Source organism: Mesoplodon mirus (genome assembly GCF_964341445.2).
Source record: "Mesoplodon mirus genome assembly, chromosome: 14".
NCBI lineage: Eukaryota > Metazoa > Chordata > Mammalia > Artiodactyla > Ziphiidae > Mesoplodon > Mesoplodon mirus.
Window position 1 is genome coordinate 9,240,630 of NC_138990.1, and position 14,461 is coordinate 9,255,090.

A 14,461-nucleotide genomic window follows, 5' to 3' on the forward strand; every position below is an offset into this window, starting at 1 on the left:
TCTTTTCTGGGTTGTGAAAATAGCCTATTTATTATTTCCTTGCTTTTGGTCCAGTCCTGTCTAATTCACCTATATACCATTGTTTTTTAGAATTACAGGTTACAATCTACTAATTGGTCATGAAATCAGTTGAAAGGCTAATAACCCAATTTTTAAAAATGAAATATCCACTATCACAACTTTTAGTCAACACTATATTGGTGATCCTAGCCAGTGCAATAAGGCAAGGAAAAACTAAATAAACTTTAGAAAGGAAATGAAACTGTCATTATTTGCAGAAAACATAACTGAATATGTAGAAAATCCTAAAGTTTTTTTAAAAAATAGAATAAAATATAAAATAGAGTGATAGCTGGGGTGAATATTATACATATTTGAACACACACATATATATATATGTATGTACCATGTCACCATGTCATATTGAGTCACTGTCAAGTGTGCTTGAAACACCACTGCTCTGTACAGCTGCCAGAATGAACTTTCTGAAATGTAATCTGATCATGTCACCCACCTTCTTAGAATTCTTCACTGAACTCTTGCTGTAAGCTCTTTACTAAATGACACTTTTATAATTTGACCCCATCTGTGTTTCCAGACTTATCTCTTATAGTCCCCAAAATGCATGGCACTTTCCATGGCTTCCAGACCTGTTTTCTGAGCCTGAACCCTGACTCCGTCTTCCCCATCCCCATCTCATCCCTTCTTTGCCTTGCTTGAAGGGCAAAGACTGACTCCTGCTTGTCCTTCAAGTCTAAGTTGTAGCATCACCACCCCTTAGAAACCCTCCTAAATCTCTAGCCACCACTACAACTCTCCTGCAAGTAGAAATGAGCCATCTCTCCTTTGTGAGTGTACTAAACTCCACTATAACCCTTATTTCTCCATGAGTATTAACTAATGTTCTTGTGTCCCCCAGGTAGATTACAAGGTCTTTGAAGGTAGAGGCTGGGTCTCATTCAGCATTTTCCCCTAACACCAAACACAGTATTTGGCATGGAGTAAGCCCCTGAATGTTGGATTGAACTGAAAATGATTTACAATTCTAATATGGGGTTTTGATATCATCAATATATCAGATTTTTACTGTACTGTATTGCATGATTAAGTTTAAAGAATTAGACTCTGATCTTAAACAAGTACTTTTCCACAAAAGAACAAAAATCCAAATCCATCCATGTTCTATGACTGCCTTTGTTTCTGTGTAAATATTTCTGTTGCCATGTGTCAATCCTATTGAAAGTGGTGTTTAATTTTATACTCTAGCTTCCCAGTTCTGGTGATCTGTGGAGCATTCACATGGACTTTGACACCAAACGGCTGGATCCCTGGGAACGAATCATACCCACCTTCAAGTACAGCAGAGATATTCCGTTTTTTGAAATGCTTGTCCCTACAGCTGACACAGTGCGCTTTGGGTATCTAATGGAAAAACTACTGGCAGTCAGGCATTCAGTGTTGTTTACCGGAGTAACGGGAGTCGGCAAGGTAGGAAACCTACATCAAACAAGAAGTCCTGTCCAAAACAAGGGCATGATGAACTTAGAATTGTAAGCTCCGTAAATAATACCTTATTTCTCAGGGGAATTTCTTTTGAATTTTGATCATTTTTTCAGGGAGAATGTGACTGTGCTGAATCTATATCGACTCCACAGTTTGCCACTTTCTGAATAAATCCTGGGTGTCAATAATATATATAAACCAGAGAACCCTGTGGACCAATCTTCTGTGTTTGGGGGCTTTTATGTTGTGTCCTTTAGAATTTCTAGGGCTGCCACTGCACAGGTTAAGGTGGGAGTTTGTCAAGGCAGTTTGTGTCCCCAATGGACTATTGATGAAGGTCAGTCTGTCCCCTCCTGCCCGTTTACTTCTACCCGACACAGCGATGGTGTTTAGAAAAAGTGGAGTATAGAGGAAAATGCTGATTGTTTGGTCTTCTTGGTTTGGGGGGAATCCATATAAACAGACACTCACTGTTTCCCCTCTAAATTATTTCTGAGTTTCTGAATCTTACTATCAAATTGACTTGGATAGTAACCAAGATAGATTTTGGTATGATACTAAAATAAAAAGTTTTGCTGAGATAGAGCTGATTAGAATATTTCTTTGGCTCTGACAAATATCATTAAATGGAATCTCCAGGAAGAGAAAGTCAGATATTTCAATCTGGCTTTAACCTCTGTCATTTTCTGTCCTGTTTCTTACTCATTGTTCTGGAATATTACTGATATAGACAATTGAAAGATTTTATATTGAATGTGAAATCAATTAACTTTTTTTATGTTAAAGTCTGTTATTACAAAAGGACTGCTAAATAGAATTCAAGAATCAGCTGGTTATGTTCCTATTTATCTAAATTTTTCTGCTCAAACTTCATCTGCAAGAACACAAGAGATCATTGAATCAAAACTGGAAAGGAAAAGAAAAAATATTCTAGGTAAGAATTATCCTTGTCATTTGTCTCACACAAATTAATTATTAAATGTTAAAAGTCACATAAACCGTGCATGTAATAAAATTACAATTGGATATTTTCTTTTCTTAATTTATTTGTAAAGGTAATTCTGTTAATGGTATTCTTTCCTGGGTATAGATCCAGATATCTTACTGTTAGCAAGCAGGTAGTTTATTTCTATCATCACCTTCAACTCAGAGCATCTTCAATCTCTGCCTCTCCAAGGCTCTCCCTCTCTCCATTCATGCCATGCTTTCAAACCTGCATTGATTTCCCTTTATTTAAAACAAACAAACAGGGGCTTCCCTGGTGGCACAGTGGTTAGGAGTCCACCTGCCAATGCAGGGGACACGGGTTTGAGAGACTGGGAGGATCCCACATGCCGTGGAGCAACTAGGTCCGTGCGCCATGACTGCTGAGCATGCACTCTGGAACCCGCGAACAACAACTACTGAGCCCGCGTGCCACAGCTACTGAAGCCTGTGCACCTGGAGCCCATGCTCTGCAGCAGGAGAGGCCACCACAATGAGAAGCCCACGCACTGCAACGAAGAGTAGCCCCTGCTCGCAGCAACTAGCGAAAGCCCGCGTGCAGCATCAAAGACCCAATACAGCCAAAAATTTAAAAATAAATTAAAAAAAAAAAACTTTATGTCTGGTGCACTGACTTATCTGAACTCAGTAGAGAATAAGCATGGAACTTTTTGGTGTTTCCTTCAGGCAGCACTTCCGCCAAGCTTTGTGGGATCTCTCTCACCCTGCCTTATTAACTGCTTAGATAAATACCATAACCTTCTGGTCACTTGCAATTTTGAGTCTGGTCCAATGTAAAGCTTCAATCCAAACCCAAAATTTTTTTGTGTCTTTTTTTTTTGTTTTTGAAGTATAGTTGATTTACAAGGTTGTGTTAATTTCTGCTGTACTGCAAAGTGACTCCGTTATACACATATATACATTTTTTATATTCTTTTCCATTATGGTTTATCCCAGGAGATTTGATATAGTTCCCTGTGCTATACAGTACGACCTTGTTGTTAATCAGTCCAAACCCAGTTTAAAGCTCTTCCTCTCCTCTGCTGTAAGCCAGGTTTGTGGCTGGAGGTTCTGGAGGTGGAGAGGGACATGGGGGCTCTTTTACTCTTCCCACCCTCCCTCTAGGAGGCTCTAGTGTATCTGGATGGGAGGAGAAGGGAAGGACAAGTTTCTCCCTAACTGAAGTTTAGGTGGGCCTCTGTGGATTGCCCCTGCTTCTCCATTGGCCTGATGGTTGTCCACGCTCTCGGCATGGCAGGCTTCCATGAGCAGGTTTTCTCAGGGCCTCCCAGAAGAATTGTGCACAGGACAAGCATTGACCTTCCCACTGGAAGGTTCCCTGATGGTGGGAATCACGGTCTCAGCCCCACTTTGTCCTACTCTCCACTGGCACATCCTGCAGCCTCCTGCTGCTGGGGACCACTTGCCCAGCCCACAGCCCTCCTGGGTGGTGCACTAGGCAGAGCTCAGGCCCAGCTGCCTTCCACATTGTCTATCATCTCACAGGCCCTGTCATGCTAGCTGCTTTCCTAGCCCTTCTCTGTTACCATTTTCCTGGTCAGGTAGGCGCAGGGCAAAGGATGCCAGTCTTTCTGGTGGGGGCCCCAAATTTTTATAAATGGTACTTGTAGCACCCCTCCCCACCCCTGACCTGCTATTTGGCTTCCAGAGGCCAGAAGACGAAGTGGGTTGCTGAGTTTGCCTCATTTTCTTTGGAATTGTCACATGCTGGATGCCAGCGTGGTGGAGTCACTTCCTCTTCTTAAGTTGTTCTCTTTTCTATGTTATCACTCTTTTTTTTCTTCTGAATGTATATATTGACGTTCTTTAAGTTAAATATGCCATTGTACAGCTCCACTGCACTGGCTTTCCCTTTGATGTAATAAGGATGCTTTTGAATATCCTGTCCTGTTTTCCCTGTAGGAGGTGGTGGGATGGCATTTATGTAAGGAAACTTTTGGGATTCTTCTGCTTCCTCCTGTGAAAAGGAAATGACTTTACTCACCCCAGGCCCAGGCCACACAGTTGGTGAGGGCAGTGGGAGTGGCTGGGATTGAGGAAGGTCAGCTGAAGTGCTAAGATCCACAGCTTCATGTTGGAGCCTGGATGGGGCCAGAGGGAGATCTCTCATCCTCAAGATGAGACTCTGCTGGGACCCTTCTCACTCTGTAGAAAACTGAGCTCATTATGACCTGCACGGTGTTCACTGAGTCCAAAGCCTTACCTAAGTCTTGTCTTACATTTACCGAGGGCAAATAATAATTCTTAAATTCACGTTGTTTCCTAGGAGCACCAGGAAACAAGCGAATTGTGGTTTTTGTTGATGATTTAAACATGCCCAGACTGGATCGCTATGGCTCTCAGCCTCCCATTGAATTACTTCGGCAATATCAAGATTTTGGTGGATTTTATGACAGAAACAAACTCTTTTGGAAAGACATACAGGTTACTCTAGGTTTTAAATTACTTTGCGTGTTTCCGTTTAAATGGCAGTTAAATATGGTGTATTCATTTGCTAGGGTTGCCATAACAAAGTACCACAGACTGGGTGACTCAAACTATAGAAATTTATTTTCTCACACTTCTAGAAGGTGAAAGTCCAAGATCAAGATGTCAGTAGGGTTGGTTTATTCTGAGGCCTCTCTCCTTGGCTTATAGATGGCCGTGTTCTCCCTATGTCTTCTTATGATTTTCTCCCTGTATACATGTCCAAACCGTCTCTTCTTGTAAGGACACAAGTCATATTGGATTAGGACCCACCATAGTGACCTCATCTTAACTAAATTACCTCTTTAAATACCCTATCTCCAAATACAGTCACATTGTGGGTTACGGGAGGTTAGGGCTTCAACACATGATTGGCCAAGAGGAGGCAGAGAAGGACACATAATTCAGCCCATGACATATGGCCTCTGCATTTCTTGTGTGTAACTCAGTTCATACAGTCTGTATTGGGTTCTTGCCATGCTGGATTCATGAGATTTATAGACAACTGAGACAGCCCTGGCCTCCTCGAGGGTTCAGCTTTGGAGGATGGATGAACATGTGTTTATAATGTAGGTTGATAGGTGGAGAGAGACTGGAGGGGAGCAGGGGTGGGCACTGGGTTGATGATGAGAGAATCCTTCCCAGAAGAGGTGATGTCAGAACAGGATTTTGCAGGCAGGGCAGGGCAAAGCAAGGAAAGGGAGTTATTTACATTTCAAAGCAAGTAATGTGAGACACCATGGGGGTGTGGAATGTGAGCACCAAACCAGCAGGACATGCAAAGGTCAGCCCAGGGGGCCATGGTGCCATGATGAGGAATGTGATGAGGAGCCTCTGAAGGAAACATTGTAGAAAGATCCCCTTGACTGCAGGGAAGGTATGGACTAGAGAGGAGGCAAGGCCAGAAGCACCTGCAATATCATGTATTGACCAGTTGAACATGTTATGACCAGAGGCTCAAAGGAACCTAGCCCTGTATTTCCCCTAAGAGCAATGGTTCAAGGTGCATTAATTCAGTGTTTCTGGCAATTTTATAGAACACAACTACCACAAAAAAACAAGAACTGACTATACTTAGTATTTATTAAATATATTTTAACCTAAGGTACAAATTCTTACAATTTTTTAAGATTAGATTTTTACATAGGAGTATTTATACAAGATAGATGAGTTAGCTAAGTAACCTTGAGTAACTTGTTTAATCATCCAGGGCCTTGATTTTTTTCATCTACAAAGTGGAGATAACAACAGTGATCTCCTGAGGTGGTTATGAGAATTAAGTCAGATAATGTGTTGGAAAATATAACACAATGCTGTCCTAGGGTAGGTCCTCCAAAACTGTTGGTTGAGTCCTACTGTTGGGATGGGCGCATTGCATGTCCTTCTTTGCTGGGTGACCCGAATGGATTTCTCTCCATACAGGACGTAACGATTGTATCAGCATGCGCACCTCCAGGTGGTGGCCGCAACCCCGTGACCGCCCGCTTCATCCGACACTTCAGCATGTTCTCTCTCCCGATGCCCTCGGAGCACAGTCTGAAACAGATTTTTCAGGTGAGGGTGGATTCCAACTTGGGCAAGAGGGGAAAAGAAAACTTATTTGTTCCAAGATTCACACAATCAGAACAGTCCGTTTCTAGGGAGCCCATCCATCGTTTCCTCAGCAGAAACCAGGTAAGCACAGGGGCATCTGGGCAGTAGCTGATAGGCATTTGCATCATGGCCTTCTACGTTTGTGGTCTCAGAGGTAGTTTTAGGAGTGCAGAAAGATGGTCAGAACACTGCCCCTACCTCTAAATAAGGCTATGTCCCAGGCTCTTGACTCTCAGCAGATCTCATCCCTACCCAGCCCCAGCCTCTGTGCTCGTCTCCTTGCTGGTCGCCATGTCTGTGTCCACTTGCCCAGCAGACACCACCCCTGATAACTCAGTGGGCTCAGGCTCAACACACCAACCCAGAATTCATCATCCCTGATGCTACCACCCCCCTAGCAGAAACAACCACGCTTATTTATTCCATCTGCACAAACTTCCCCAGGGGACCACTTCCTCGTCCTTTAACTTGGGGAAATAACTGTGTCTGCCCTGTAAGGGCTCAGCAGAAGTTTTCAGTAAGTGCAAGGCATTAACCTAAGTAGAATGATGAGAGACCATGAAGCAGCATGACCAGAGCGAGTATGTCATACCAACCAGCAAAGATGCTCAGAGGAGACAGCCAGTGAGCTGAGTCCTACAAGGTGGAATTGACAGGGATGGACAGAAACACACAGGTGAATGTGGTCACAGAGGCAGGAAGTGGTAATGTGTACATCCAGGTAGGATGAGACAGGTGACTGGTCTGAAGAAACTGGCTTTGGTTGCAATCACCCAGGAACCAAGGAGGCAGTGATACAGGCATAAAGTGAGCCTCTGCATTTACCTACATCAGCCTCTCCTTCCAATGGGGTCTTCTTAGAGGAGAGAAAAGACCAGAACCAGTACGTATGCAACAGTCAGCTGTAAAGTGGTTTTCATATTGAAATTACATCCGTGGGAAATTATTTTTAATAAATTTGAAGTAGTTCCAATAAGTTGTTTAGGAGCTAATGCCAAAAAGATACATAAGAACTGCCACATTTTGGAAAACTTTTAGAGAGTACTTTAGAATAGGAGAGGATAGGAGCTTATCTACCATAATTAAGTAGCAACTAAAGAACATGACAGGAAGTGGATAACAGGACCAACACAGGTATTAGACTTTTTTAAATCCTACCTTTTGTTGAGAACCTTTATGTGTATATTCTAAAGTTTGAAATGAGTGATTCCCACCATGGTATCCTGACACATTTTGTGATGTGATCAGTGGTGAGGGGGTGTCCCAAGTAACTTATGCCTGATGATAAGGTACTAAATTTGCAAATTATTTTACATTTTAACAAATTCAAGCAAGTTCAAAGTTATCCTAACAGCAACAACAAAATGGCATTCTTAATAATTCCAAAATATTTTCTTGGGTGGGAGGAAGAAGGTAGAGTCTGAGTTTCTGGAAATGAAACTGATCCCAAACTTCAGCCTCCTCCCTCTGCCTGTGGGAATGTCGCATCCACGGAAATGTGTCACTTACAGGAACATCAGCCAGCAAACATGTTACAGATGAAAACAGGCAGGAACTGCTTTTTCCCACTGTAACTTAGAGGCTATCGTTTAAAACTCACCCTAGCTGTGGGCGGTAATAGAAATGAAGTGCAGCAAAACTGAGAGATTCTGGGTTGGACTGCATTCAGGTGGGAAGTATATTTTTCTCATTAGCAGAACAGACTGGAAATTTTGTCTATAGAAAAAAAGGTCTTGGATCCCAAACTTTCTTTTTAATCACAGCCCATCTAAGCAGAGTTCACAGCCCACCTTTCCTGTCCTTTGTCATCGTGTGGAGGAGAAAGAACTTGGGGATTACCAAGAATTGAAAAAAGCAAAATCAATAAGTTAAAGTAAATTTGTTTTTTTGTATATATATGACAGTATTAATATATATGTAACTATACTATATATTAGATAGATATAGATATAGATATAAGTTGTGTTAGTATTTGTGTGATGGAGAATAAACAGACTGGGATTTTTATTTTTGTCATATATAATGTATACATAAATATATGGTAATTTTTTATTTTATATGTATTAGGATGGTCCTACTCAACATGAGGTCCAAAAAGGAGAATGTTAAATTCATGTTGGGGGCTCAGGAGGACAGTACCTCAAAAAGATAATCCTCACAAACTGCTTTTAAAAATAATGTTCAACAGAAGGCTCATTGAAAACAAATACTTTGATTTATTTCAAAATATGTCATATATGAGCCCCAAATCTAAAGTCACAAGGGCTGACTTGCAAGCATTTGATATGCATTCTGGCGGCTTCTCCCATAAGTAATTCCAAGGCTAATGGTGATGGGAATTTATCTATTTAAAAATCCAATATGAGTTTCCCTAGCAACTGGGGCTAGAAGGCTAATAAATATGTACTTTCAGCTTGTGGCAAGTAATATATGAGAAGATCAGAGAGCCATAAGGGAGACTGATGGGAGGACTTATCTTAGATTGGGTTGTCAGGGAAGGCCTCTCTGAAGGACATGTAATGTCCAACATGAAGGATGAGAAAGTCCCTGCGAAGCAGAGAGCCCTGTGGGAATGGGTCCTGGGGGAGGAGAAAGCATGGGTAGTGAGGCCAGGGAGGCTGACACAGCGTCTGGCGGGGAGAGAGGGTAAGGAGAAGAGGCTGGGCAGGGCAGAGCATGCACTGATGGGGGTGCAGGGCCTTATTTACCTGATTAAAGGTAACAGAAGGGAGATGAGTGGGAATGGAGAGGCCAGTGAGTAAGGAGGGAGTGAGGAAGCCCAGATGAAAAGGAGTGAGGGCTGGAATGGAGTGACATCAAGGGGAACAGAAGAAAGCAGGCAGATTCAAGAAATGTATTCAAGAGCGACTGTGGGGGACAAAGAAGGGCAGGTGTCAAAAGAGACTTCTAGGACTTCCCTGGTGACACAGTGGTTAAGAATCCGCCTGCCAATGCAAGGGACACTGGTTCAAGCCCTGGTCCGGGAAGATTCCACATGCCGTGGAGCAACTAAGCCCATGTGCCACAACTACTGAACCTGTGCTCTAGAGCCTGCAAGCCACAACTACTGAAGCCCACGTGCCACAACTACTGAAGCCCACGCACCTAGAGCCTGTGCTCCACAACAAGAGAAGTCACGACAGTGAGAAGCCCACGCACCACAACGAATAGACCCCACTCGCCTCAACCAGAGAAAAGCCTGCGCCCAGCAACAAAGACCCAATGCAGCAAAAAATAAATAAATAAATTTTTTAAAAAGAAGAGAAAAGAGACTTCCAAGTTCCTGATCTGAGTGGAGGGTGGGGCCATACATTGAGCTAGGGAAACTGAAGGGTGGGGAGTTCACAGCTATCAGTAAGTCGAACTTTCAATATACATGAAGGTGAAAGTCTACAGATTTGTTGGTCATTCACCCATAAAAATCAGAGAGAGGACTTCAGCTCACTTCCAGATAAGTGTGAGTGCTCCATGAAGACCCTCTGGACCAGCAGAGGTCTAATTACTTGAGAGTGTGTTCACGGTAAGTTCACTGGTCAGCTGTGAATGGTGCTCAGGCAGCACCAGACAATCACAGAAGACAGAAGTGAGTCCATTCTGGAGAACATATTCTGAAATGGAAAGAAGAGGGGTCTTTTGTGGTTTTGTTTTTTGTGTTTTGAGTTTTTTTAATTGAAATGTAGTTGATTTACAATGTTGTGTTAGTTTCAGGTGTACAGAAAAGTGATTCAGTTATATGTATATATATATAGTCTTTTTCATATTCTTTTCCATTACACTTTATTACAGGATGTTGAATATAGTTCCCTGTGCTAACCACTAGTACCTTGTTGTTTATCTATTTTATATATAGTAGTTTGTATCTGCTAATCCCAAACACCTAATTTATCTCTCCCCCAGAAGAGTTTTTTCTTTAATTAATTTTTATTGGAATATGGTTGCTTTACAATGTTGTGTTAGCCTCCACTGCACAACAAAGTGAATCAGCCATACACATACATACATCCCTCCCTTTTCGACTTCCCTCCCATTTAGGTTACCACAGTGCATTAGGTAGAGTTCCCTGTGCTATACAGTATGTTCCCATCAGTTGTCTATTTTATACATAGTATCAATAATGTATATGTGTCAATCCTAGTCTCCCAATTCCTCCCTCCCCCCACCCTTTCTCCCTTGGTATCCATACATTTGTTCTCTATGTCTATGTCTTTTTCTGCTTTGCAAATAAGATCATCTATACCATTTTTCTAGATTCTACACATATGCGTTATTATACGATAATTGCTTTTCTCTTTCTAACTTACCTCACTCTGTATGACACTCTCTAGGTCCATCCACATCTCTACAAATGACCCAATTTCTTTCCTTTTTATGGCTGAGTAATATTCCATTGTATATATGTGCCACATCTAGAAAAGAAGAGTTTTAACATCCACATGTCCTTGCACTGTAATTTGGTTTTCTACTTATTATTAGAAAAAGTATCATCAGATCTGGAGTATATGAAAGATAAGTTCTGGTAAAAAAAAAAATCTAACCCTCTCATATTACGTTTCTGGTTCTAGGCCATCTTAAGTGGCTTCCTAAATGACTTCCCACCAGCTGTAAAGCAAACTGCATCCAACATTGTGGAAGCCTCAGTTGAGATCTATAACAGGATGAGTGTGGATCTTCTGCCTACACCAGCCAAGTCTCATTATGTCTTTAACTTGAGGGATTTATCCAAATGTGTGCAAGGTAGTGTATGGAAACTTCATTCTCTGCCCTGCACCCTCCTTCCATTTCCATTCACCCCCAGATCTCTCAGTAGAAGTGTGTGTACGTGGGTGTCTGAGACTTGCCTGGAAATCCCATTACAATGTCCCTGTTCAAGTCATCCTCCACCCCCACCCCAGACTGGCTGCTTCACAGCTTTCCTCAAAACACCCTCCCATTTCTCACTCCCAGCTGGTGGCCTGTTTTCTTTTTCACTGAAAAAAAAATAGAAGCAATCAAACGAGGAGGGCCTCCTCTTCCAGATCTCCCAGACATCCTGCATCTGCCTTCCCTCCCACTGCAGTGGTTCAGCTGTCCCTGCCCCTAACATGTGCCAATAGTCCCCCACACCCCAGTATTGAATCGCATCCCCTCCTGCCGACTCAAGGATTTTGCTCTTATAACTCCCCCTTCTCTTCTGCATTGTCAATGCTTCCTCTTCTATCAGATCATTCCTAACAGCATAAGACCCTGCTATAATACCTCACAACTTAAAAAATAATTCTCTTTAGGCCCCATATCCCCCTTCTGCTACCCTCCTCATTTTCACTGCTAATGTGTCCCCAGTTTTGCTTTCAAAACACGAGATCACCATTATTATATGTGTATATCCACTGGGGAACCACCCATTTCTGGTAGTGTGGGGATAAAGTTGGACTTAAGGATTTCCTCATTAATTAAACTACTAGATATTCCACGATTGTAGAATTTTTCTTTTCTCCTTTTCTTAAAAAACAGGTATCCTTCAATGTGATCCAGGAACAATAAGAGAAGAAATACAGATATTTAGACTTTTTTGCCATGAATGTCAAAGAGTCTTCCATGACCGTTTGATTAATAATGAAGATAAGCACTATTTCCATGCTATTTTGACAGAAATGGCCAGTAAATATCAATCTTTATATCAATCTTTATTTAGCTAGTTTTTTTTTGTTTTTTAGTAGAAAAACAATTTGGTTTCTAATCCTAGCCATTAGACTACCAGGGAGACACAATTTGGTTTCTAAAATGAGCAAAATGAATTGTAATCATTCATGAGTAAAAGTTTTTTTCTTCATATATTTATATATGACCCAAATATATAACAATATATGAAATATTATGAAATTCATTTCATTGAAATTCAGGAAAGGTTAATATTCTTAATTCAGTATAGAATTTTTTTTTTTTTTTTTTTTTTTTTTTTTTTTTTTTGCAGTACCCGGGCCCCTCACTGTTGTGGCCTCTCCCGTTGCGGAGCACAGGCTCCGGACGCGCAGGCTCAGCGGCCATGACTCACGGGCCCAGCCGCTCCGCGGCATGTGGGATCTTCCCGGACCGGGGCACGAACCCGCATCCCCTGCATCGGCAGGTGGACTCCCAACCACTGCGCCACCGGGGAAGCCCCAGTATAGAATTTTAAGTAGAGGAGGGAAAGTAGGAAAAAAATAGCATTTTGTTGGGTAAGAAACCAGGATATTTCTAAAGTATTTCTTATTTATTAATATGTATTCAATATCTGTTATTTAATAAAATGTTTACTAATAGTAAATATTCTTAATCTTAAATCTGGGAGATTATCAACCAAAGTTGTATGGCATTAACATGGCTTTCCCTCAGTTTCATGTGTACCAATTAGGCTTCTAAATAAAGTAACAGGGGTTATTATTCTGTATATCTTATCATGAATATCCTGCATTCAAGCTTATTGTTATACTAAGAATTGATTTTATTTTTTGAATAGACAAACATTTTGGAATTGCAATAGGCCTGGAATATTTTTTGACTAAGCCCATCATATTTGGAGATTTCATTAAGGTAAGTATGTTGTATTGACGACTACATTTGAAGGCTATAAAACATTTACTATTTTCTACTTCAAGTTCATATTCTATAAGAGCTTTGCACATGTGAAGATTAGAAATCTAGACCAGGGGTCAGCAATCTATGGTCCGAAGTCCAAATCCACCCACCGCCCATTTTTGTAAATGAAGTTCTATAGAGACTCAGCCACGGCCCATTTGACTGTGTACTATTTATATGACTGCTTTCTAATGACTAGGCAGAGTGGAGTAGTAGCAACACAGGCTATATGACCTGCAAAGCCTAAAATATTTACTATATGTCCCTTGAGAGAAAAAGATTGCTGACTTCTGATCTAGTTACATTCATTTTAATAATAGTTTGAATCAGAAACCCATCAGGTATTCAATTTGGAAGGAAGCAAAGAGATTTAGTCTCTTAACTCAGGACTCAAATTCCTTTCCTATAATCCTGTGTAGTTCTTCAGCCTCTGCTCAGAGGTTTCCAGTTATGGGAAGCTAATTAGTTAGCAGTTCTGCCTTCTTCATTTCAGGGTAGCTCTAATTAGTAGCAAAATTTTCCTTGTACTAAGTTCCTTAAGTCTGTCCTCTCAATAACATCTACACATAGACCCTAATTTTACCCTCTAAACCTACCTAGAATAGACTTATTCTAGATGAGTAACATTATTCTATGTTAGAAGGCTTCCGTCTAACCACCCTACCTATGTTGACAGATAGCCATCTTGTTTTACCAAGTTGACTCTTGTTTGGGTACAACATTCCTACTGTCCCTGAGAGGGCAAGGGCCATGTTTGTTTTGTTCACCCTAAATCCCTAGTTTCCTGCACAGAGCTAAGTATATAGCAGGCTCTCAATCAATGCTGTTTAAACAAATAAATGGACTCATCTTTATATCATACACATATGCAATACCTCACCACCCTGATAACCCCTGGCAACTAAAAAAAATACTAAACAATTTATTTGTATGAAATATATATTTTTAATTAATTTTTATTGGAGTATAGTTGATTTACAATGTTGTGTTAGTTTTTACTGTAAAGCAAAATGAATCAGCTATACATATACATATTTTCCCTCTTTTTTGGATTTCCTTCCCATTTAGGTCACCACAGTGCATTAAGTAAAGTTCCCTGTGCTATACAGTATGTTCTCATTAGTTGTCTATTTTATACATAGCATCAATAGTGTATATGTGTCAATCCCAATAGCCCAATTCCTCCCACCTGCCCCCTTTTCCCCCTTGGTATCCATACATTTGTTCTCTGTGTCTGTGTCTCTATTTCTGCTTTGCAAATAAGATCTTCTATACCATTTTTCTAGATCTCACATATATG

At 41.1% G+C, this 14,461-nt stretch overlaps 1 protein-coding gene across 1 annotated transcript in view; it reads left to right on the forward strand.

Annotated features, from left to right (window-relative positions):
• Positions 1-14,461, forward strand: part of DNAH6 (dynein axonemal heavy chain 6) — a 273,547-nt gene that overhangs the window by 147,457 nt on the left and 111,629 nt on the right. Inside the window, exons 38-44 of the mRNA XM_082642773.1 lie at positions 1,267-1,488; positions 2,290-2,437; positions 4,775-4,932; positions 6,397-6,528; positions 11,130-11,301; positions 12,058-12,204; positions 13,043-13,116. Of these exons, the coding sequence (XP_082498899.1) occupies positions 1,267-1,488; positions 2,290-2,437; positions 4,775-4,932; positions 6,397-6,528; positions 11,130-11,301; positions 12,058-12,204; positions 13,043-13,116 (1,053 nt within the window). The remainder of the gene's footprint in view (positions 1-1,266; positions 1,489-2,289; positions 2,438-4,774; positions 4,933-6,396; positions 6,529-11,129; positions 11,302-12,057; positions 12,205-13,042; positions 13,117-14,461) is intronic.